We start from the raw sequence: 25,205 nt of genomic DNA on the forward strand, positions 1-25,205 counted from the left end.
CCTTTCTCAGTGACAGAATCAATCACTTCTTCGTATGTATTTTCATAATTCTGAGGCAAGCTTTTATTATGTAACTGATAACATTGCATTCAAATATTTATTTGCCTCTTTTAGCAATTATTAAGAGAGATGGTGATTTCCCATGTTTGCTAAGCTAATATTTTCTATTTTGAGAACATCAAGGAAATGAATTACTCAAAGGGTTCGGATGAATTAAAGCAAGAAATGAGTTCTCAGATGTTTAGGGTTACAAATTTTTAAAAACACAACAACAAAAAATTGCAGGAATAGGCTATAACCAGGCTTAAAACCGGGGTCTGCCACAAGGATGTTGTGACTACAAAACAAGATTTAAGTACTCCTGTACACTGTGATATTCTGTAAGATTGAAATGTTAGTGTACTTACTGGTCCTGTACACTGTGATATTCTGTAAGATTGAAATGTTAGTGTACTTACTGGGGTAAAACCAGGATGGGTTTTTAAGCAAGGAATGGATATGGTGACATTTTTTAAGAGGAATGTAGTTTTATGCAATTTGAAATTTTAATGCAAAGTGTTCCTCAAGATATATATTAAGATACACATTCAGATTTCATATTTTTGAAAAACACTAAAGTATTTTATTATATCCGAAATATTGGGATTTTGGAACTTAAGAGCTCTGTATTTCAGAATGTCAGCATATGCCAAACCTGTACTGCAATCACAAATTCCCCACCAGGCCCAGGTTTTCAGGCTGCTTGAGGTCTTACCCAGCAGTTACACAGTTTTCTGGTAGAGGTCACTGAATACACATTTGTCCTCATATTCTCAATAGTCCTATGTTAGAAACAGTATTCAGCAGAGGATAAACGCATATGTTGATGACCAAAGAATGAACATCTGGAAGATTACTAAATCCAAATGTAATTAAAAATGTATTGTTTTACTCCCCCAAATTTTACTAATCAAATTTTAGAAGTTTGATATATCATGTAGAAACAATATTTCTCAGTTCCCTCAGCTGCTAGGTTGGGTCTGTGTCACTCGTTACTATATTGCACATGAGATACCACATAGCAAATACATGCTCTTGACTGAGGTGGATGGACACAGAGATTTTGGGAGTGGTATTTTTGTGTATATATATATATATATATATATAGTGCCTGCATATGTGTCTGTGTGTGTGTGTGTCCTGATTGAAGATGATTTCTCAAGGAAATTTTTCCATACTGTTTGCCTGTTGAAGACCCAGAATCAGTTATTCCTTTTACTCCTGCTTGCAAAACAGACCACCTTTTCTCCCTGAGGTCCTGTCCTTTGTAATATAGAACCAAGGCAGCTGACATGCAGTGCTCACATTGTTTCCCAGAGGTCTTCCCTTAAAGCTCCAGTGCAGTAGTTACATCACATACCTCCTGAGAAACCACAGTCAACACATGTACCATTTCCCCTACAACAGAACACAGAACTCCATCCTGATAACCTCCAAGATTAGTTTCTTCATCAGCTATAAACATGCCACAGCCAGGGCTACATATTTGAGTTATTTCCTGAGGCTGGGAAAAGGACAATGTTGACTTGTGCCCTGCCTGGTAAAGGCTTCAGCCTGAAAATAACCTTTTCTGCTTACATTCCCTGGCTAGAACAAGTCCCATGGCCCTTTTTAACTTCACAGATAAGATGTGCAGTCTTCCATGTGCCTCTAAAAAGAAGTGAATTGAATCAGAGTGAACAACACTAATGATTACCTGAAAGTTTTCCTGATGAAGTGGCATTAGTGATCATTTCCTTATGGCTATAAGAAACAGCAGAGATGCATGGGACTCAGGTCGGTCCTCTCTCTGTATCTCCTTCCCTCTCTCTCCTTCCTTTCCTCCACCCCTCCCTCCCCCTTTCCTTTTTTTAATAATGACTTAGACACTTATAAACCGCTACCCAACCCCAAAACTGGAATGTTATTAATAACCTATACTACCCATGTGCTCCTCTACATTGCCATTGTCTGAATTTGTGTTTATCATTCTGTTGTGTAGACTTACTTGGGCCAAGATTGTGGTCTGAGCTCTACTTCCTCTCATAGGCACAACAAAATTAAAACAGAGTAACTATTGATGAGAAAGATTGGCATCTAGCAGAAAAGATCTTCTACAACTAAAGATATAGAGAAGGAATCTCAAGGAGATAGGTAGGAGGGGTGGAGTCTCGATATATCAAGACCCATACCCTTGGGAGGACGACCCATAAATGGGAACATAATTACAATTGCAGAAGCTCTTCCCAAGGAGTGAGTGCTCTGAGCCCCACATCAGGCTCTCCAGACTGGGGGTCTTGCACTGGGACGATGAGCCCCCAGAACGTTTGACTTTGAAGGTCGGCAGGGCTTAATTTTGGGAGAGCCAGAGGGCTGTGGGAAACAGAGACTCCACTCTTAAAGGTGGCACACAGGATCTCACACACTCCAGGACCCAGGGCAGAAGCAGTAATTTGAAAGGAGCTTATAGCTCATAGCCACCTGCTTATCCTGGGGAGCCTCCTGGAGAGATAAGAGGTAACTGGAGCTAACCCTGGTGACATAGACATTAGTAGCAGCCATTTTTGGGAACTTGTTCTACTACCTGGGCACTGGTGCTGGCAAGCACCATTTTGTAATCCTCTCTCTAGCTTATTAGCACTGGAACCTGCCCCACCCACCAATACTGTGATGCCTCAGGCCACGCAACTAATTGGTGGGGACACAGTCTCACCCACCAGTAGGCAGGCTGCCTTAAGACTCCCTGAGCTGACACATTCCTTGTGACATGGCCTGTCTACCAGAGGGCCCAGGACCCTGCCCCCCACACCAGGGCATAGGCAGTAACCCTAAGACCCCCAGAGCCCTGCAGCCAGAAATTCCAGGATCTGGCTCTGCCTGCCAGTGGACTGGTAGGCCAAACGACAAGTAAGACAGAAATACAGCCCCACCATCAAAAAAAAAAAAAAAAAAAGGAACAACAAAAAAATATGTTACAACGAAGGAGCAAGGTAAAAACCTACAAGACCAAATAAATGAAGACGAAATAGGCAGCCTACCTGACAAAGAATTCAGAGTAATGATAGTAAAGATGATCCAAAATCTCAGAAACAGAACGGAGAAAATACAAGAAACGTTTAACAAGGATCTAGAAGAACTAAAGAGCAAACAAACAGTGATGAACAGCACAATAACTGAAATTAAAAATACTCTAGAAGGAATCAATAGCAGAATAACTGAGGCAGAAGAAAGGATAAGTGACCTGGAAGATAAAATGATGGAAATAACTGCCGTGGAGCAGAATAAAGAAAAAAGAATGAAAAGAATTGAGGTCTCAAAGACCTCTGGGACAACATTAACTGCACCAACATTCGAATTATAGGGGTCCAGGAGAAGAACAGAAAGAGAAAGGGTCTGAGAAAATATTTGAGGAGATTAGAGTTGAAAACTTCCTTAACATGGGAAAGTAAATAGTCAATCAAGTCCAGGAAACACAGAGAGTCCCATACAGTATAAACCCAAAGAGAAACACACTGAGACACATATTAATCAAACTTTCAAAAACTAAATACAAAGAAAAAAATATTAAAAGCAGCAAGGGAAAGCAAAAAATAACATACAAGGGAATCCCCATAAGGTTAACAACTGATCTTTCAGCAGAAACTCTGCAAGCCAGAAATGAGTGGCAGGACATATTTAAAGTGACGAAAGGGAAAAACGTACAACCAAGATTACTCTACCCAGAAAATATCTCATTCAGATTTGACAGAGAAGTCAAAAGATTTACAGAGAAGTGAAAGCTATGAGAATTCAGCACCACCAAACCACCTTTACAACAAATGCTAAAGGAACTTCCCTAAGTGGGAAACACAAGAGGAGAAAAAGATCCACAAAAACAAACCCAAATCAATTGAGAAAATGGTAATAGGAACATACATATCGGTAATCACCTTGAATGTAAATCAATTAAATCCTCCAACCAAAAGACACAGACCAGCTGAATGGATACAAAAACAAGACTCTTATATATGCTGTCTACAAGAGACCCACTTCTGACCTAGGGACACATACAGACAGAAAGTAAGGGGATAGAAAAATGTATTCCATGCAAATGGAAATCACAAGAAAGCTGGAGCAGCAATACTCATATCAGATAAAATAGACTTTAAAATAAAGACTGTTACAAGAGATAAGGAAGGACACTACATAATGATCAAGGGATCAATCCAAGAAGAAAACATAACAATTATAAATATTTATGCACCCAACATAGGAGCACCTCAATACATAAGGCAAATGCTAACAGCCATAAAAGGAGAAATTAACAGTAACACAATAATAGTGGGGGACTTTAACACCCCACTTACACCAATAGACAGATCATCCAGAGAGAAAATAAATAAGGAAACACAGGCTTTAAATGACACAAGATAGACTTAATTGGTATTTTTAGGACATTCCACCCCAAAGCAGAAGAATACACTTTCTTCTCAAGTGCTCACAGAACGTTCTCCAGAATAGATCACATCTTGGGTCACAAATCAAGCCTTGGAAAATGTAAGAAAACTGAAATCATATCAAGCATCTTTTCTGACCACAAAGCTATGAAATTAGAAATCAATTACAGGAAAAAAACAGTAAAAAACACAAATACATGGAGGCTAAACAGTGCACTGCTAAATAACCAAGAGATCACTGAAGAAATCAAAGAAGAAATAAAAATATACCTAGAAACAAATGACAATGAAAACACGATGATCCAAAACCTATGGGACGCAGCAAAAGCAGTTCTAAGAGGGAAGTTCATAGCAATTCAAGCTCACATCAAGAAACAAGAAAAATCTCCAAAAAAAATCAAACTTTACGCCTAAAGCAACTAGAAAAATAAGAACAAAGAAAACCCAAAGTTAGTAGAAGGAAAGAAATCATAAAGATCAGAGCAGAGATAAATGAAATAGAAACAAAGAAAACAAGAGCAAAGATCAATAAAACTAAAAGTTCATTCTTTGAGAAGATAAACAAAATTGATAAACCTTTAGCCAGACTCATCAAGAAAAAAAGGGAGAGGACTCAACTCAATAAAATTAGAAATGAAAAAGGAGAGATTACAATTGACCCTGCAGAAATACAAAAGATCAGAAGAGACTACTATAAGCAACTGTATGCCAATAAATTGGACAACCTGGAAGAAATGGACAAATTCTTGGAAAAGTACAACTTTCCAAGATTGAACCAGGAAGCATTAGAAAATATAAACAGACCAATCGCAGGTAATGAAATTGAAACTGTAATTAAAAACCTTCCAACAAACAAAAGTCCAGTTCCAGATGGTTTCACAGGTGAATTCTATCAAACATTTAGAGAAAAGTTAACACCTATCCTTCTCAAACTCTTCCAAAGAACTGTGGAGGGAGGAACACTCCCAAACTCACTCTACGAGACTACCATCACCCTGATAGCAAAACCAGAAAAAGATATCACAAAAAAAGAAAATTATAGACCAATATCCCTGATGAACATAGACGCAAAAATCCTCAACAAAATACTAGCAACCAGAATCCAACAATGCATTAAAAGGATCATACGCTATGATCAAGTGGGATTTATCCCAGGGATGCAAGGATTCTCCAGTATACGCAAAACAATCAATGTGATACACCGTATTAACAAATTGAATAATAAAAACCATATGGTCATCTCAATAGGTGCAGAAAAAGCTTTTGACAAAATTCAGCACCCATTTATGATAAAAACTCTCCAGAAAATAGACATAGAGGGAACCGACCTCAACATAATAAAGGCCATATATGAGAAACCCACAGCAAACATCATTCTCAATGGTGAAAAACTGAAAGCATTTCCTCTAAGATCACAACAAGACAAGGATGTCCACTATCGCCACTGTTATTCAACATAGTATTGGAAGTCCTAGCCACAGCAATCAGAGAATAAAAAGAAAAAAAGGAATACAAATTGGAAAAGAAGAAGTAAAACTGTCACCATTTGCCGATGACATAATACTATACATAGAAAATCTTAAAGATGCTAGGATTCTAGAAACAAATGAAATCAGAAAACTACCAGAACTAATCAATGAATTTGGTAAGGTTGCAGGATACAAAATTAATGCACAGAAATCTCTTGCATTCCTATACACTAACAACGAAAGGTCAGAAAGAGAAATTAAGGAAACAATCCCATTTGCCAATCTCAACAATAAGAATAAAATACCTAGGAATAAATCTACCTAAGGAGGCAAAAGACCTGTACTCAGAAAACTAAAACACTGATGAAGGAAATCAAAGATAACATAAACAGATGAAGGTATATATCATGCTCCTGGATTGGAAGAGTCAGTATTGTGAAAATGACTATACTACCCAAAGCAATCTACAGATTCAATTCACTCCGTATCAAATTACCAATGGTATTTTTCACAGAACTAGAATAAGAAATTTTACAATTTGTATGGAAACACAAAAGACCCCGAATAGCCAAAGCAATCTTAAGAAAAATGGAGCTGGAGGAATAAGGCTCCCTGACTTCAGACTATACTACAAATCTACAGTAATCAAGACAATATGGTACTGGCACAAAAACAGAAATATAGATCAATGGAACAGGATAGAAAACCCAGAGATAAACTCATGCACTTATGGTCAACTAATCTATCACAAAGGAGGCAAGGATATACAATGGAGAAAAGACAGTCTCTTCAATAAGTGGTGCTGGGAAAACTGGACAGCTACATCCAAAAGAATGAAATTAGAACACTCCCTAACACCATATACAAAAATAAGCTCAAAATGGATTAGAGACCTAAATGTAAGACTGGACACTTACTTTACTCTCTTAGAGTAAAACTCTTAGAGGAAAACATAGGAAGAACACTCTATGACATAAATCACAGCAAGATCTTTTTTGACCCACCTCCTAGAGTAATGGAAATAAAACCAAAAATAAACAAATGGGACCTAATGAAACTTAAAAGCTTTTGCACAGGAAAGGAAACCATAAACATGATGAAAAGGCAACCCTCAGAATGGGAGAAAATATTTGCAAATGAAGCAACTGACAAAGGATTAATCTCCAAAATATACAAGCAGCTCATGTAGCTGAATATCACAAAAAAATCCCCAGCCCAATCCAAAAATGGGCAGAGGACCTAAACAGACATTTCTCTAAAGAAGACAAACAGATGACCAACAAATACATGAAAAGATCCTCAACATCACTAATCATTAGAGAAATGCAAATCAAAACCACAACGAGGTATCACCTCATACCAGTCAGAATGGCCATCATCAAAAAGTCTACAAACAAGAAATGCTGGAGAGGGTATGGAGAAAAGGGAACCCTCCTGCACTGTTGGTGGGAATGTAAATTGATACAGCCACTATGGAGAACAGTATGGAGGTTCTTTAAAAAACTAAAAATAGAACTACTATATGACCCAGCAATCCCACTCCTGGGTATATTCCCTGAGAAAACCATAATTCAAAAATATACATGTACCATAAGGTTCATTGCAGCACTATTTACAATTGCCAGGACATGGAAGCAACCTAAATGTCCATCAACAGATGAATGGATAAAGAAGATGTGGCACATATATACAATGGAATATTACTCAGCCATAAAAAGGAATGAAACTGAGTTATTTGTAATGAGGTGTGTGGACCTAGAATCTGTCAGAATGAAGTAAGTCAGAAACAGAAAAACAAATAGCATATGCTAATGCATATAAGTGGAATTAAAAAGTGGTACTGATGAACCTAGTGACAGGGCAGGAATAATGACGCAGATGTAGAGAATGGATTTGAGGGCATGGAGGGGGAAGGGGAGGTTGGGATGAAGTGAGAGAGTAGCACTGACATATATACACTACCAAATATAAAATGGATGGCTAGTGGGAAGATTCTGCATAGCACAAGGAGATCAACTCGATGCTTTGTGATGACCTAGAGGGGTGGGATAGGGAGGGTGGGAGGGAGACTCAAGAGGGAGGGCATATGGGGATATATATATACATATAGCTGATCGCTTTGTGGTACAGCAGAAACTAACACAACATTGTAAAGCAATTATACTCCAATAAAGATGTTAAAAAAAAAAAAAAAAGAACAAGAACAACAAAAATAACAAAGAGCCTAGAAAAGAGAATAAAAAGGAATAGCCAATGGACTGCAAATGGGCCTGAGAAATCTTTTGGGGGTGATGAAAATGTTCTAAAACCAGTCTGTGGTAATGAAACTGCAAAACTCCATAAATTTACTAAAAGTCATTAAATTGTGCACATAAAATGGGTGAATGTAAATTATACCTCAATAAAGCTGGGATGGTTTTTTTTTTTTTTTAAAACAAAACAAAACAAAACAAAAGAACAAAAAGAACAGGGCAGGGGCTTCCCTGGTGGCGCAGTGGTTGAGAATCTGCCTGCTAATGCAGGGGACACGGGTTCGAGCCCTGGTCTGGGAGGATCCCACATGCCGCGGAGCAACTGGGCCCGTGAGCCACAATTGCTGAGCCTGCGTGTCTGGAGCCTGTGCTCTGCAACTAAGAGAGGCCACGATAGTGAGAGGCCCGCGCATCGCGATGAAGGGTGGCCCCCGCTTGCTGCAACTAGAGAAAGCCCTCGCACAGAAACGAAGACCCAACACACCCAAAAATAAATAATAAATAAATAATAAAATAAAAAAAATTAAAAAAAAAAAAAAAAGAAGAACAGGGCAGGAGGAACCAATGCATTTAGAAAAGATAAAGGGACTGGATGTGAAAGATAAAATGCTATTTTTCAGACTTGAGGAAGTGAATAGGAATAAAATTTCTGGGGTCCAAGACCCAAAAGTTATCCTTTGATATAGTCTGAGAAGAATTACTAGAATTAAAACACAAGGCAACAGAAGTCTCTGCCAAGGACTTCTAAATCTGAAATGATGCTTTAAAAACCTCAGTTGGAATGAGGCTGATGTACTTTTTGACATTTAATGGTGTGTCTAACACTTGCGCTTGTGCTGGATTGCCCTGGCTGGGATGGAGGGCAGAAAAGCAGTATCAGATAAGAGAGTGGAGCAAGGGGAGGTCAAAGCATGTGATCCCCAAGTCTCTATCTTCAGAAGAAGAAAGCACACAGATGTGCTAAGGAACACCAGCAGAGGCAGTTAGAACAGAGTCTGCCAGAAAGACTGAGAGAACTTCACATGAAAGTTATATAGGAAGGTTGGATGGGGGGAGAAAAAGGGGAACTCTTGGGGGACGGGAAATACGATCTAGGCTCTTCATATTTTGTGGTCTAATATGTGGGTATGTGGGCATGTGTAACCTGTGTAGTAGATGTAACTGCACATGGAATCAGGAAACCTGTCAGCACTGATATGGATTATACGTGACAGACAAACAACAATGTGGAGAAAAGAAAATCCTCCAGAATAGAGTTTGCCATGTCAAGAAAATTTCATTTATGGTTTATTGTGAATGTTCATATAATTAAAAAAACAAGATAACTTGGTTTTAAGCTTCTAACTGCAGTATGAAACTTTGATCACATGCTCTTGTTTTCAGAGGTGCCAGTGTACCACAACTTAAAAAATTAAAGGGAACATTGACTTGCACAAATTACCTTATCATTCAAACCTCAGTTTTGAGCTTCTAAATTTATAATTCACAAAGTAGGTGTAATTCACAAACTAGGTGGCAGGGCACCTAGAGTCAGTATGTTTTCTTTTCCATTTTTGCAAAACATGCTGATATATTAATATGTCAAATGTAACAATTTAAGTATAAAATTTGATGCTAAATCAGATTCTGATTTATACTACAAAGTTGACCCTTGAAAAATGAACAATGTGGAGGTTAGGGGTGCTGATCCCGCCCCTACCAAAGTCTAAATTTTGAGTATAACTTTATAATTGGCCCTCCATACAGGCGGTTCTGCATCCGTGGATTCAACCAGCCACAGGTCAGGTAGTACTGCAGAACCTATTTAGTGACAAAAAAAAAAAAAAAGGTTTACTCTCCCTCAAGTAAGAGAAAATTCTCCTGCCTGATGACCTTCAAACTGAGACATTGGCTCTGCAGATTTTGGATTTGCCAGCCTCCATAATTTCATGAGTCAGTTCTCTATAATAAATCTCTTTATCTCCATCTCCATTTCCATCTCTATCTCTCTATCTATGTCTATATATCTCCTATTGGTTCTGTTTCTCTGGAAAGCCTCACTAATACATTGATCTTATGTTATGTAGTTGAAAACCTGGGAACTCGGAGAACTGATACTTTAAATCATCTCACGTGTAATATAGTTATTGTAAAAAGTTCTGGACAGGAAGTATATGTGGAATAAAAAGTAAAAGTCACTCACTCACCTCTACTCAAAATTCTACTTCTTTATCTAAAGGTTGCCATCATGAATATATATATATATATATATATATGTAATTTTTTTTTTTTTTTTTTTGGCTGTGCTGGGTCTTTGTTGCTGCGTGCGGGCTTTCTTTAGTTGTAGCGAGTGGGGATTACTCTTCGTTGCTGTGCACGGGCTTCTCATTGTGGTGCCTTCTCTTGTTGTGGAGCACGGGCTCCAGGTGCGTGGGCTTCAGTAGTTGTGGCACCCGGGCTCAGTAGTTGTGGCGCACGGGCTTAGTTACTCCGCGGCATGTGGGATCTTCCCGGACCAGGGCTCGAACCCATGTCCCCTGCATTGGCAGGCAGATTCTTAACAACTGCGCCATCAGGGAAGCCCCCATCATGAGTATTTTTCCCCAGGCATGTTTCTTTGCATTTACAACCATTCAGAGAACATAAATACACACACATTAGTTTGTCCACCTAAACAGAACTATATTATGCAGATGGTTTTGTGAATGTCTTAAGGTTCTTTTCATGTGAGTATGTGGACATTTATTTTACTCTTTTAAAAGCCTTCTTAATATACTGTAGTATAGAATGAATACACCATATTTTTAAAACTGTTCCCCACTGATTAACTTTAGGTTATTTCTGATTTTTTACTTAACAATGCTATAAGGAAGAATCTTGCTTATCTTTGGGCATTTGTGAAAGTATTAGTCAGAGTATTTCTGTGGGTAAATTCAAAGGGGGTATTGCTAGGTGAAAGGGCATATGTATTTAACATGTTAATGATTACTATTAAATTGCCTTCTAGTAAATTATCAAAATTGAAGGTGGTCTTAGGGACCCCAAATTTAAAATTTGTCTCAGAAGTGGGTGGATTGTTTCAGACATTACATGAAATTTCTAAAAATCTTATATGTTCTGGTATAATGTTATAAGTCATAATTCTAGTATTACTTTAAAATGTATATCTCAGAAATAACTAAATTTCCTTGTCAATTGCATTATTATGAACTTTCATCAAATCTTTAACCGTGGTCATTTTTAAGTCTTTTGTCATTTACAGACAGTTCTGGGTGTACTCTGATGCTTTTGCAAAAATGTTCCTATAAAAGGGTTTCATCTTCAAGGAATTCATGGAGAAGACTCTGACAAGTGCAGGTTTCTGGTAACTGACTATACTGCTGAACTGAATGAATAAGCATTTTCAGAACTCTAATGGAAAACTGATGAATTCATAAAACTGTTAACAAAATATCAAGATGAAAAAAAAATTAATTACATGGGACTGAGTGAACTGATGAGGATGATTATAATTTTTGTGACTTTCTATTTGAATAAAAAAAAATCCCACAAGGACTCAGAGATAAAAAGTATACAAATCAATTTTCACTGCAAAGTAAAGGAGCTGTTACAGTGGAGGATTACTGGACTGAATGTCAATATTATGACATAGTATGAGTGTGTTTCGTGTTTGGTAATTGCAATCATTGTTGCTTTTGTTGTGGTCATCCAAAAAAAAAAAAAAAAAGAAGAAGTGGGTGGATTTGGGGACTCGTCAGTGTTGTAGCTGGGATATACTAGAATGACCTTGACTCCTTGAAACATGGTGAAAGTGTGATTTGAGAAAAAGAAGGATGAGAGGGTGGGGGTTGATGAAACTAATTCTTGGATGGTCACTGACCATTAAATGTCCAAGACTTACAAATACCTGGGAAATATGCATGGGAAATGGGAATACAGGAGTTTCTGAGTTTATGTGGACTTTGTAGCATGTTGGGTCTTCATGCTAAAGTGGCCGGATTACACAGAAGGGCTCTTTGTACAAGGATCCTGCAGGGCAAGATATAAACTCCATGAAGGCAGGGACCATGGTGACTTAGTTTACCAGTGTATCTCAGAGGGAAGGGAAATGCTTTCTCTAGGGAACTCATTCATTCCTTCAGCACTCAACAATCTATAACCAACTATTAAGAGCCAGGCACTGGGCCAGGCTCTGGAAACACTAAACTAAGGAGAGAAAAGACTTCATGTAGAAGAGCTCAAGGTCAGGCAGGGCAGTGTGGAGAACAAGTAGCAGTTATCATGGGGTAGAGTATGGTCAGGACCACAAGACACAAAGTGGTACATCTACTTCCAGTTCAGTTTCCAGGGGATGGTAGGTCAGCCATGTGACTGGTGGGAAGAGGATGGAGCTGGTGCTGGGGTCAGGAGCGGTGAACCACATTCCTAATTCATGTTGTCCATTAGTTGCTTTGAACAGATGGACCTTGTCCTCCATCTTTAACGGAAGGAAATTTACTCTTCCTTATTTTATCATGCCTTGAGCACCATTTCTTAAGGTCAAGGGCATGGCCAGATCAACTCTGAGGAAATTTCCCAGGGCTGAGGGCTGCCCCTTGGGAGGAGAAAAATGAGAGAAGAGCTGATAACCATTAGATTAGCTGGAAAAATCTGTGTGGGTCTATGTTTAAGAAAACAAAACCTTACCGTTGTCCAGAGTTTTTTACACGCATCCTCTCAGGTTCAGTTTTTAATTTGATTCTGAAACTACCTTGTGAGGGATGGGAGCCAAGTATTGTTGAACCCACAGGCTCAGAAAGTAATTTGGTCAGGATCATACAGGTTGTGTGTTGCTGAACTGGAACTCAAGTCTACATCTTTGACTCCAAATCCAGTACTCCATCCGGAATATCACTGCTGCCTTTTTTGGCAGGCAAGGCTTTCAGTCTGCCTCCCCTCAGCCCAGCTTCAGACAGGGTGACTGGAAATGGATCAAAAGATGGAAAAGGAGAAGAAAGACTGACCTGAAGTGAACTGAAAGTATTTTCTGCTAAGGGGAAAGCAGAAGAAAGAGAAAGGCATAGAACGCTGGGGTGTGGTCTCAAAGCAATTGCGTTCTGGGGAAGGTGGGCTGCCTCCGCCTTTCCCTGGCAGGGTGAAGAGGATCAGATGCTACCTGGCCTTTCTGGAGGGTGGAATCAAAGTGCGTGCTGGGGGGAAGCAAACATGCGTCTACATCCTGTCTGGGTGAGAGAAGCTGAGAGAAGGAATAAAGGACTATTAAAGGAAAGTAGAAAAAGAAGAAGGGAGGGAATTTAGAAGTACAGATAGGAAACTAGGGCAAAAACACATTCTTAAGAAAAAAAATTTAATTTGCATATGCTTAAACTTTGGTATCAACTTGCAGAGATTCCCCAGGCCTGTTAGATTTTTCCAGTGCCCCCTACTTGTCTTCTTCAACATTTCACCCACTTATCTAGGGTTCCACTTCTCAGTCCACATCCTTCCCAAACCCTCTCCCCTCCACCTTCACCATGTCTGTTGGGATGGGACAGGCTCTGATGATGGCTGTTTGGTCCCCATGTAGGTTTCTCCATATTGCCAGTAGGATGCAGAGAATTGGAAAATTTCTTGGACATCTGTCCTTTAAACAAAGCAGCTGGGCTGGGGCAGAGCTTGGGACAAGATTTTGAAGCTGGTTTTGTGAGTCACTGTGAACTCTGAGCACCCGCCCACTTGAGGCAGACTTTGCAAGTTTAGCTTACGGGACCTATCAGACCAGGTCCAGGGACTGGGGCTTCCTCAACGGCCTTGTTAGCGTTCAGCTAATGAGAACAGCCTCAAGTTGAGGAAACTGTGGCTGGAGCGAGGCAGTTCTGCTCCCCGTCACCCTCCTGCTGATGGGTGGCTGCTGAGCCTGTGCAGGGCAGAGCATCTGGTGGGAGAGGACCCGGCCTGACCCCTCTGTCTTGTGGGGATGTTGGGGCAAGTGCTTACCCTCACACTCTTCCTGCTCATCAAGGGACATCGGGGCCAAGGTAAGGAGGCTCAGCCTGGCAGGGGTGGGGTTGGTATGGACTAGGGGCCGTGGCCTTCAGGGAGATCAGCATCCAGAGCCTCTGGGTTGTGCTGCTTACATGGTGACCTGGAACTGTGACTGAGCAGTTCCCCGCAGCTCTGGACAGGCTGGGTCAGAGACCAGAGGCTGGCAGTGGGTTGGGAGGTCCTTGAGAAGTGCCTCTGGCCAAGCAATCCAGGCCACCTCAGGCAAGGTGAGTCTTTTCCACTGGCTTCAGTTTTCCTTTCTGTCTAGTGGGGAGAAAGTATCCTCCCTGCTGGCTGTAAGAAAGACAAAGGAAATATCCTCTAATTTGGTGGGATTACCAGCAGAGAGGAGAAGTGGCCATGAGCTTCATGGGTTTCTCCAAGGAAATAGGGGTACTGGAGCTCAGAGACTGACAGATTATTCTCTGAGGCAGGAAAGCTGAGCCCTGGCAAGGGGGAGGGGAGAGGGGAAGTGTGAGGCCAAGGCCAGAACAGACGCTTTACCAGCATGGCCTGGTCCCTCATCCCTCAGCTCTTCCAGCAGCACAGAGGCCATGGGAGCCTGAGAATTATTAGGGAAATGTTGTCTGGGGGCAGGGTGCGGGGAAGGGAAGAGAAGGAGACATATATAAGGAAGCTCCATAGCAAACTGATAACTGTCAGCTGGGCCCAAGCCAACTAATGTTTGTGTGTGTGGGAAGCAGTCTCCCCCTCTTTTTCCAACCCTGTCTAGGATGCTCTGAGACTTGGAGCCTGCATTTTAGATCAGCGACTCTTTGAGGGGCATCATGAGCGCGGCGTGCAGTGAGAGGAGGGCACACTTTTGTGCAAAGGGAAGAAACAGAGGCACAAGGAAGTATTTGTGCAAGGCCTGTTAGAAGCCATCCCTGGGTACTCAGTTCAATCACTGAGCCCCTGAGCACTCTGGTATCTTTCAAGAAGACACATTCTAGGCTCCGGCTTTTGTAACGAGTACAGGCGGAGTAAGGCAGGGTGTAATAAGGAACAGGGAGCAGAGAGAGAAGTCTGGAGACTGGGGCTCATGCGTGTGGGCTGGGGGGACCCAAAGACGCAGGATCCTAGGTAAGAGAGCTAGGTTGGAACCTGGGCTAAGTAGCCTTGAAAGCTGAGATAGGACCCACATGCTTTGATGCCTGGCTTTGGGGGTGGGAGGGACAGAAGGTTGAGGCTGACTCAGATCATGAGCCCAAGTGGCAGGAGGATGGTGCTCCCTCCATCCTCATTCCCAGGGCTGTGGTGCTCTCTTTGGGTGTGGCTATGACAAGACTCATTGGTAGGGGGTAGGGGGGAGCCTGGCAAGTGATTCTTTGAGCACAGGGACGGATGGACTTTGGTCTTAGGGAACTTCTCTCTCTTCTTGCTATGCCCTGTGTCTGTGGGGCCGGCTGATGTAAGCTGACTGAAACTACTCTGTTTATTTAGTTCAATTTTTAAACTTCTTAATTGAAAATAATTTTGAAGTTTCAGGGAAGTTGCAAGAATAGCACAAAGAATTTTTGTATTTCCTTCACCTAGATTCACCAGTTGTTAACATTTTATCACATTTGCCTTATTTCTCTTTCTCTCCAAATATAGGTATGTGTGTATAGCTGTATAATAATAATTATTTTTGTGGAATATTCAAGAGTAAGTTTCAGACATCATGCCCCTTTACTCTTAACTATTTTAGCACACATCTTCTAAGGACAAGGATGTTCCAATATCATATCATATCATATCATATCATATCAGCACAGGTATCAAATTTAGTAAATTTAACATAGATACAATCAAACATACAGTCCATATTTAAATATTACCAACTGTCTCCAAAATGTGCTCTACAACATCTTTTTTCCCCATCCAGAATCCAATCAGGATCATGTATTGCATTCAGTTGTTATGTCTTTTTTGTCATCTTCAATCTATAATTATTCCTTTCTTTGTCTTTTATGACTTTGACATTTGTGGAATACAAGTCAGTTGTTTTCTAGAGGGTTCCACAATCTGAGTTTGTCTAATGTTTTGTCATAAGACTTAGGTCATGCACTTTTGGCAGGAATACCACGAAAGTGATGGCATGTCTTTTTCAGTGCATCCCATCAGGTGGTACAATGATAGTGAAACATTTTTTCTAAGACTTGGTTTACTGAAGAATGTAATATGCATCACATATGTGTAAGAGGCTCATATCACTCTTGAGCATTGTAAAAGTCTTCCAAAGTCTTCTCACTTCACGTAGAGTAAAAGCCATACATTTTGCAATGGCCCACGTGATCGGACCTCCCTAACCACCGCCCCTTCCTCTCTGATCTTCTCACTGCATTTCAGCCACGCTGGCCTGCTGGTCCTCACGCATGTTCCACTTGGGGGCTTTGCACTGTCTTCTCCACTTAGAATGCTGCTTTCCCCTCATTTGCCATGAGGCTTGCTTCCTCATTCTGCTCAAATAACACTTCTGCAGTGATATCTTTCCCATTAAAAATGTCAACCCCTTCATCCTGTAACTTCTTATCTCCCTCTTCGTTTATTTTTCTCTGTAGTGCTCGTCTCCATTTTACATACTATCTGTTTACTTATTTGTCTTATTTTCTATCTCCTAGGCTCTTCTTTACCTCATTAGAATGTAAGATCCTTGAGGCCAGGGCTTTTGTTTGTTTTGTTCACTGCTGTATCTTCAGCATCTAGAACAGTATCTGGCACAAGTAGACCCTCAATATGTATTTATTGAATGAATGAGTACTTTAAATAATCCATGGAATAAAGTGAGTTTATCTGCCTACCAGAAAGCTTCATTGGGAAAACTGTTTTAGATTTTAAAGCATGTAAATACTAACTACCTCTGTGGCCTTGAGGAAGTTAACTAACTTCTTGTTTCTCAATTTTTCATTCATAACATGAAGTTAACAGTGGTGCCCATTTCCTGGGGGATGTGTGAGGATTAGATGAGATATAGTGTATAAAGTGTTTAGAGAAATGTTGAGTTATGACAAGTCCTCCAAAATGAATGCTCATGTTATTCAGCTCTTTGGAGGCAGGGCATATATTTCACTTAGTTTTGTAGTCAGAGTAAAGAAGAGAGACTATTCAGTAATCCTTTGTTGACTTTAATTAGTTGAAGAGAAAGTGAGTTAGAGAATCTTGAGATAAGATGATAAAGTTTTAATGTGTGACCCTTTTCTGAGGGTTTCTCATTATCATAACCAGGATCTTAGGGAGTCTTCAACATTTTTAACTTAAAGGAACATGTATTCAAGACATTTAATCACATGATTACATCGTAATGTAAAGTAGTCTGTTTTCACAATAGCATCTCCCTCTCTATTCCCATTCCTTCCCTGGATATGTTTTGAGTAGCTCTGCACCAGGTGCTGGACAAGATATTTAGGATTCAGTAGTGATTAAGTACACGGCCCCTTTGTTCATAGAGCCTACACCATTTATATCCATCAGTATATAATTACAGCTGTGATTAGTGCCCAACGAAGTGCCCAACACAGTAAGTGCTCCAAACATGTTAGTTGAGTGAGTAAATGAATTGTTTTCAGGCATCTTAGAGGAAGATTGGGATAATTTTTGGGTCAGATGGTTTGGGGACCAGGGACCTTCAAATCACTGCCCATAAGTGTGGACTTGGGCCCTAAAGTTCATTTTGGACCCTAAATTCAGGTTTTGGCTATGCATTCTGAAGAAACTACAAAGGACACACCAGAGGCTATAAATGCCCAGGGGCAACAAGGTGAGATGTGCTGGACAAAAAAAAAGGGGCAGGGGCAGTGTCTCACAGATCAGCTCTGAAGGCTGCAGGCTGTTCCCATAGGTTGTATTGAAACTTTCACTTCTCAGGAAGGAGTCACTGATCGCAACTGCTCTGGCTGGGATCCAGACAAGTTCTAAAAAGGCTGGATTTATTTTTGTCCATCTTTTCCTGATTGTACTCCCCCTCAGACAAAGTGTGAAGAGTGAAGTATCTGTCCACAGGAGAGAGGTCAGGACTCAGAGAACTCAGGGCTGCAGCACCACTGGAGGAAACCAGTTCTATAGAAATCCCTCCAGAGATAGCTGGGCCACGGTCTTCATGATATGTGTGCAGAAAAGTGTGCAAAATTATAAACGTACCATCTCAATGAGTTATTGTTAAGTGAAAACACCTGTGTGTCTACCACATGTTCCCTCCTTTCCTTACCTCCACCCTCTTCCACAAATACAACCACTCTTCTGACTTCTAACATCATTGGTTAGTTTTGCCTGTATATAAATGGAATCATAAAGTATATACTCCTGTATTTGGCTTCTTTTGCTCAACATCTGATGAGATTTATCTCTGCTATCAGTTGCAGCTGGTCGTTTTCATGGCTGTATTTCATTGTATGACTATATAATAGTTTATTAATCTATTCTACCATTGATGAACCTTTGGGTTGTTTCAAGGGTTTTTTCCCTATTATAGTCACGCTGCTAAGAGCCTTTTGGCCAAGCTGCTTGGCATGCGGGATCTTAGTTCCTTGCCCAGGGATGGAGCCCACGGCCCCTGCAGTGGAAGCGCAGAATTTAAACCACTGGACCACCAGGGAAGTCCTCTATGAGACTTTTAGTGCATGCACGTCTGTTGGGCGTATCTCTGGGGGTAGAATCACTGGGTATGTAGATATACCTCTAGCAGTTGCTGCCAAACTGTTTTCCAAAGTGGTTGAACCAAGCAGTGTGTGAGAGTTCCAAGTTGTTTCAGGGCCACCAGCTTTGTGTTCTGAGGACCTGCAAATGGGAAATGAAAGTGCAGGGGTGTGGAGCCTGAAAGGTGAAAGTCAAAGCCAAGAGAACCATGTCTGTGTGGCTTCCCTGGTATACTGCACGAAATTCCTACGGGAGAGTCATTTCTGGGAGCTGAATTTAATTGATTAATTAATCAACTGAACACTTCATTAAACCCTTACTATGTTCCAAGAACTATGCAAGATTTTGTGGAGGAAACAAAGATGAAACACACATTGGTTCCATCCTTAAGAATCTTTCAGACAGTTAGAGGAAAATAGGCCTGTACAATATCAACTCTAAGGGAAGACAGAAAATGCTAAATGCTAAGTGTCTCTGACAGGCAAGATACATTTAGAGCACAAAGGGTGCAAAGAAGATGGAGATTCCTTCTAGGTAGGGACACTGGGGAAGTGGCCTTGAAGGATAAATAAGAGTTCAGGAGATAGAGGTAAGGTAGAAGGACAAGCTAAGCAGAGGGAACAGCCTAAACAGAAGTAGGGAAAACAGGTTTGAATGAGGAGATATGAGAAGCAAATGCACTTGTTATCTTGGAAAAAGACAGTATTATAAATGGGATGATTCAGTTAACTGATACAAAGAGTGGGACATAGGCTAGGTAAGTTGACAGAGGTAAGGGGTTGCATTGTCTGAGAGGTGGAGTCAGTATGGTCAGGAGGAAGCCCTCCAGGGTGGGGCTAGGTGAAGAAGAAGAGAGGCGATGAATTGGGTTGTGGACCTGGAGGGGATTTTGTCTACTTTATAATTTTGCCTTGACTAGGGCCGGCCCTGCCCCAGCACTTTTGGGACCTCACTGAGGTTTATCCACCCAGACCCCATCAGGAACCCCTTCTGTTGCCTTCACTCCAAGCCTGGTGGCACAACCCTGAGCTGAGGAAACCTCAACATCCTTTGTTGGCTAGGGGAAGTTATACTTTTCTGAAAGTTCTCTTTTCTCTCCCCTGTCCCCTCTCCCAGTCTCTCAGGCCTCAACCTTCTTCCCATCTCACCCTTCCTCCGACCAGCAGGTCAAGGTGAGAGGGAGCTGAGCTGACAGTGGACACTGCGGGACTTTGGAGGCTGCAGCTCTTGCACCCAACTCTGAGGCTGAGCGGGACTCACTGCTGGGTCAGATCGTCTCCTTGACCGTCCTCTGTGCTGGCTTCCCTCTTCTTCCTGAGGAGGTGGTGGAGTTAATCACTTGACCTCTGCCCTCCCTCTGCAGAGTTGTTTCACCCCATTCTTTCCTAACCACCGGAAGAGAGGCCCCAAAGCTGCTGAGTGGTAACAACAGAGGTAGCAGCAGCCCTGGGGCCTGCTCTGACCACCGGAATCTGCTGTGGCCTCTCCGCTCTGAACAATCCACCACTTGTCGGGGCCTCCTCCACCTCTCACTAAGCATGTGAGAACTTGTGTTGAAGTTATCTTATCATACTGCGATTTCTTGTCTCTCCATTTGGCATATGTGCCCCTCGGGGACAGGGACAGAGGTCTTTCTGCATCAGTCACAATACCCAGTACATAGTACCTTGCCCACTCATCTTTCTGCTGTATCCTCCCACTCCAACCTCACCCCACCGCCATCCCTGTCTAGCCCTGCCTCACCCTGAATATCTTCCTTTTCCCCACACTGGGCTGTTGAGGGCTGCAGAAGAAAATTCAGCAACAAAGAGCAACTACAGATTGAGAGCCTTCAATTTCAGCTGGGTCCTCAGTGCCCTGGGAATCCTTGTTTCTGATCCACAGCTTTCCCCTTTCTCCAAAGGGGTGATTCCAAACCTTCACCATCTCTTCAAGATCCTGTTCCATCATCATAGCTTTTATCAGCCTACATTCTCCTTCTCCAAGTAAACGGAGGCCCCAATTAGGGATTCTGCCGACCTCACCAACAATCCTTCAACATCAACTGACCTCATCTGCGCCCATAAATGACCACAGTCACCTCTGCTCTGCATTAGGGAGCTCTCCTCCTTTCCTTGGTCTGTCCTTCCCCGTGTGCTCTGGACTTCACGGCTTCATCTGGTAGGTCATCCAGGACCTGCCCAGTCCATGATATCTCTGATCTTTCTTCAACTGCTCCTTTTCTGTTGGCTCTCCACTCTTAGTTCATTATCCTCCCATTTAAAAATCTATGTTGGAATACCATCCAGTTTTTCCCTACTGTGTCTTTCTTTCCCATGTGTCTCTTTTACTACTCATACAGAACACTTCACTTCTGATACCTCTGGTCTCCAAATGTGTGTGAGGTTCTTTCCCCATACCAAGCAACTCTCTGTGACACCAGCTGGGTGTCTTACAATTTGACTCAATTCTGACACCATCTGCCAGGAGACAGTGTTAGATTTCACAGATTAAGGGCTCGTTCCCACAAGATTACCTCCCTCTGCCATTTCAGACACCAGTCTCAAGCCCAGGTTGTAGATCAGAGGTTCCAGTGAACCCCTCTTCTGATTCAATTAATTTGTTGGAGTGGCTCATAGAACAGTGGGAAACACTTACTTACATTTACCAGTTTATTAAAGGATATGATAAAGGATACAGATGAACAGCCAGATGAAGAGATAAATAGGGCAAGTTCTGGAAGGGAGCTTCTGTTCCCTTGGAGTTGGGGTTCACCAAACTGGTAGCTCCCCTAAACTCATGCTATTGGGATTTTATAGGGGCTTCCTCATGTAGATGTGATCAGTTATTAACTATTAACTCCATTTCCAGCCTCTATCCCTCCTCCAAAGGATGGGAAATGGGGCTGAAAATTCCAAGCTTTTAATCATGGCTTGGCCTTTTTTGTGATCAGCCCCTCCCGCCCAGGAGTTGATCCAGAGTCATTTAATAGAATAAAAGATGCTCCTCTTATTACTTAGGAATTTACAAAGGTTTTAGGAGCCCCATGTCAGGGATGGGGTCAAAGACTAAATACTAAAGCAAGAGATGCTTTTATCACTGGGAAATTATAAGGATTTAATTTAATTTAATTTAATTAATTTAATTTAATTCCTCTGTGCCAGGAACTGGGGGGAGAGAATAATATATATATTTCCATTATCTCACAAAAGTCAAACCAACAAATCAAAATAACACCTGGTGTTCTTCCTGTGGTAGCTTGTTTCCTACCTCCTTTTTAGTTGGAGACAAACCCTTCTTAAGTGTGTAAACTAATACAATTTACATAAAAATAGAATAGTATAATTAAAAAAATGACTACAATGGCAGTATAGCATCAGGAGGGTAGATCACACATTCGATTCCTTAATAATTTAATAGTTTAGTTAATAACTTAATCATTCCCTGTATACTCTATGTTCAGTTTTTTAAAATTTAATTAATTAATTAATTAATTAATGGCTGTGTTGGGTCTTCGCTGCTGCACACGGGCTTTCTCTAGTTGCAGCGAGCGGGGGCTACTCTTCATTGCGGTGCGTGGGCTCCTCATTGTGGTGGCTTCTCTTGTTGCAGAGCATGGGCTCTAGGCGCACGGGCTTCAGTAGTTGCAGCATGCGGGCTCAGTCGTTGTGGCTCGCAGGCTCTAGAGCGCAGGCTCAGTAGTTGTAGCGCACAGGCTTAGTTGCTCCGCGGCATGTGAGATCTTCTGGACCAGGGCTCGAACGTGTGTCCCCTGCATTGGCAGGCGGATTCTTAACCACTGTGCCACCAGGGAAGTCCTATATTCAGTTTTGTCATGATGAAGGAGAACCAGAATGAAGGCTCTATGTTTTGATCTGATGGTGGTTATTCAGGAGTTTACTTTATAATTATTCATTATACTATGCATTTATATTTTAGGCACCCTTTAATATTTGTGCTACCTCTCAATTTTATAGAAGGTAAAAATAAAATAAAACCATCACAACCCCCTAAAAATTAAACTCATGTTCTATCACCCCACTCTCCAGACCTGCTGGAGAGAGCTTTATTACCATCCTTAGCAGACCCATAAGCCAGAAGTGTGGGTGTCTGTAACAATGCTGCTGTTCTGTCTGTGATGCCCTCTTCCATACTCCTTTCTCAATCCACCTGGCAGGCCTGGGTGCCCCAGGCAGCACCTAGGTCTCCTCCTCTGGGAAGCCACTCCTAATGCCCCAGGGAAGAGTAAAGCGTGCTTTCCTTATGCTTGTGTCACGCCTTGGGCATACCCCCATAGCACATTTCACATCAAGTCTTAGTTGGCTGTTTTAGGTCTATCTTCCTCTAGACTGTAAGCACAGTAAAACAGAGATTGTAACTTTTCCTTTACGTCTTACCCAGTGCCCTTAATAATCCCATTCTCCAAAATAGGAGTGATATTACAAATGATATTACAGATATGATATGAGCAACAACAATCATAACAGATGCCAGCTCTGAGCAACCTGGAAAGCTTTATTTGATGTATTGGCTGAACTTCTTCCCTGCCTTTGGGCCAGTAAGATGCACCCATGCATGCACCAGTAACCTTGGCTGTTCACTGTTCCCATATTACACTTATATGCTTCTGTTTTCATCCTCTTCTCTTCTTATGATTTGGCTTTCATTCCTTATTTAAAATCCTGCCCAGCCCTATAGATTCTGGTTTTGTGGCAAGCATTTCTGGCACCCATCTTGGAGCCCTTAAACTTGGCGTTTCTTGTTGGTCTTGGAGTTGGCTCCTGTGGAATACTCAAGATCCATCTGTAGTCTCAGCCCTTTTGCTGCCTTAGGTGGGGTGGAGCTTTAGATACCCATTACTTAGCCCAGTGCCTGGCCAATGAAATATGCATCCATTGGTGTGGCTCCCTCTCTGTTGGGCCTTACCCTTGACCCTTCATATGACTGACACTGCTATTGCCAGTTAACCAGTCATGGGAGTTCCATATCTTCCTTTAGCACTTGCTTGTTATGTATGGGGGGCATTTCTATCTTTCTGCGTACCATTCTATTTGCAACTCTCCCCAACTCTACTCGCCTGGGTTAATCTCTTGAATGTAATTTGGTTGTTTTATCATCTCCCATTTCTAGTCTGTGAAGGTGATGTCCTGTTTCTAGGAAATTAAGACTTATGATATGTATGTATTTCTTTGTAAATGCTGCCAACCACTAAGACCATCTTGCTTAGTTCTTCTATCTCTAATATTCTGCCTAAGGGCTGCACCGTCTGCTTGATTCCCTGTCCCCAGAGGAGCTGTGAAGTTGCAGTTCCCCCTACCCAGAATGTTTTTTCTGTAGCTCTTCGCCTGGCTGGATCCTTCATATCTTTCATTTCTTAGCTCAGATGTCACCTCCTCAGAGAGGTCTTCTCTGGCCATGAATCTACCAGTCAGTCTGTTATATCACCTTTTAAAACTACCTTCATGGCACTTAACGCTTCTCTGAAAGGATCTTGTTTCATTTTTCACTTATTTATGGTGCGTACCCCAACTGGAGTGTAAGCTTCATGAGAGCAGGGACCGTGTCTCTCTTGCTCACCCCTCTAGTCCAATGCCCTTGAGCAGTGGTTCTCAAGTGGGGACAATTTTGCCCCCCAGGGGACATTTGGAAATGTCTAAAAACTTTTTTGTTTGTCATGAATGGGCCAGGGGTGCTGGCATCTAGCGGGTAGAGGCCAGGGATGATGTTACACATCTTTACAATGCACAGGACAGCTCCCCTTCCCTCTGCAACAGGGAATTAACAGACCCCAAATGTCAAGTGTTGAGATTAAGATATCCTCCCTACAGCAATACCTGACACACAGAGAGTATTCAATAAATAATTGTTGAATATAGGAGTGAATAGTCTTCTCATTGCCTCAAAGGGGCTCACTGATTCTTATAGATGTACCTGGAACCTAGGTTTAGGACATCTTTGTCAATCTGTAAATTTGCCCAACCTATTTCCTAGTCTATTTTACCTGTGAGAATTTCTGATCCACTGATTTCTGGTTGTCATTTGAGTAAGTATCAGGAAGACTTTTGAGTAAGTATCAGGAAGACTTTTCTAATATTTCTCCAAAAGTGAGTGCAGAAATCTCCTGTTTTTCCACTCTTGCTGTGGTAATGTTTCCACAGTGGCAACATCTTACTTTGCTCTAATCAAAGTACATTTTACTTAGTTTAATGATCAGAAGAGCTCTCTGAGAGGTAGTAATTACTCCTTTTTTACACTTTGTATTTTTATCAAGATATAACTTACAGTAATGTACAAAAAGTTTAAGTGAATAGCTTGATGAAACTTTATATATGTATGTACATGTAACCACCACCCATCTCAAGATGTAAAACATTTCTAGCACCCCAATAGTCTTCTTTGTGTCCCCTCCAACTTGATAATCTCCTCAGAGTTAA

At 41.5% G+C, this 25,205-nt stretch overlaps 1 protein-coding gene and 1 long non-coding RNA gene across 2 annotated transcripts in view; both read left to right on the forward strand.

Annotated features, from left to right (window-relative positions):
- Nucleotides 1-436: 436 nt before the first annotated feature.
- The window catches only part of LOC309636047, a 197,408-nt gene continuing 172,639 nt past the window's right edge, over nt 437-25,205 (forward strand). Inside the window, exon 1 of the long non-coding RNA XR_014249205.1 lies at nt 437-7,653. This is a non-coding gene — a long non-coding RNA (uncharacterized lncRNA). The remainder of the gene's footprint in view (nt 7,654-25,205) is intronic.
- Nucleotides 12,682-25,205, forward strand: part of CD244 (CD244 molecule) — a 31,899-nt gene continuing 19,375 nt past the window's right edge. Inside the window, exon 1 of the mRNA XM_082407834.1 lies at nt 12,682-14,171. Coding sequence (XP_082263960.1) covers nt 14,111-14,171 — 61 coding nt within the window. The 5' untranslated portion in view covers nt 12,682-14,110. The remainder of the gene's footprint in view (nt 14,172-25,205) is intronic.

Source organism: Balaenoptera borealis (genome assembly GCF_965194805.1).
Source record: "Balaenoptera borealis genome assembly, chromosome: 1".
Taxonomy (NCBI): domain Eukaryota; kingdom Metazoa; phylum Chordata; class Mammalia; order Artiodactyla; family Balaenopteridae; genus Balaenoptera; species Balaenoptera borealis.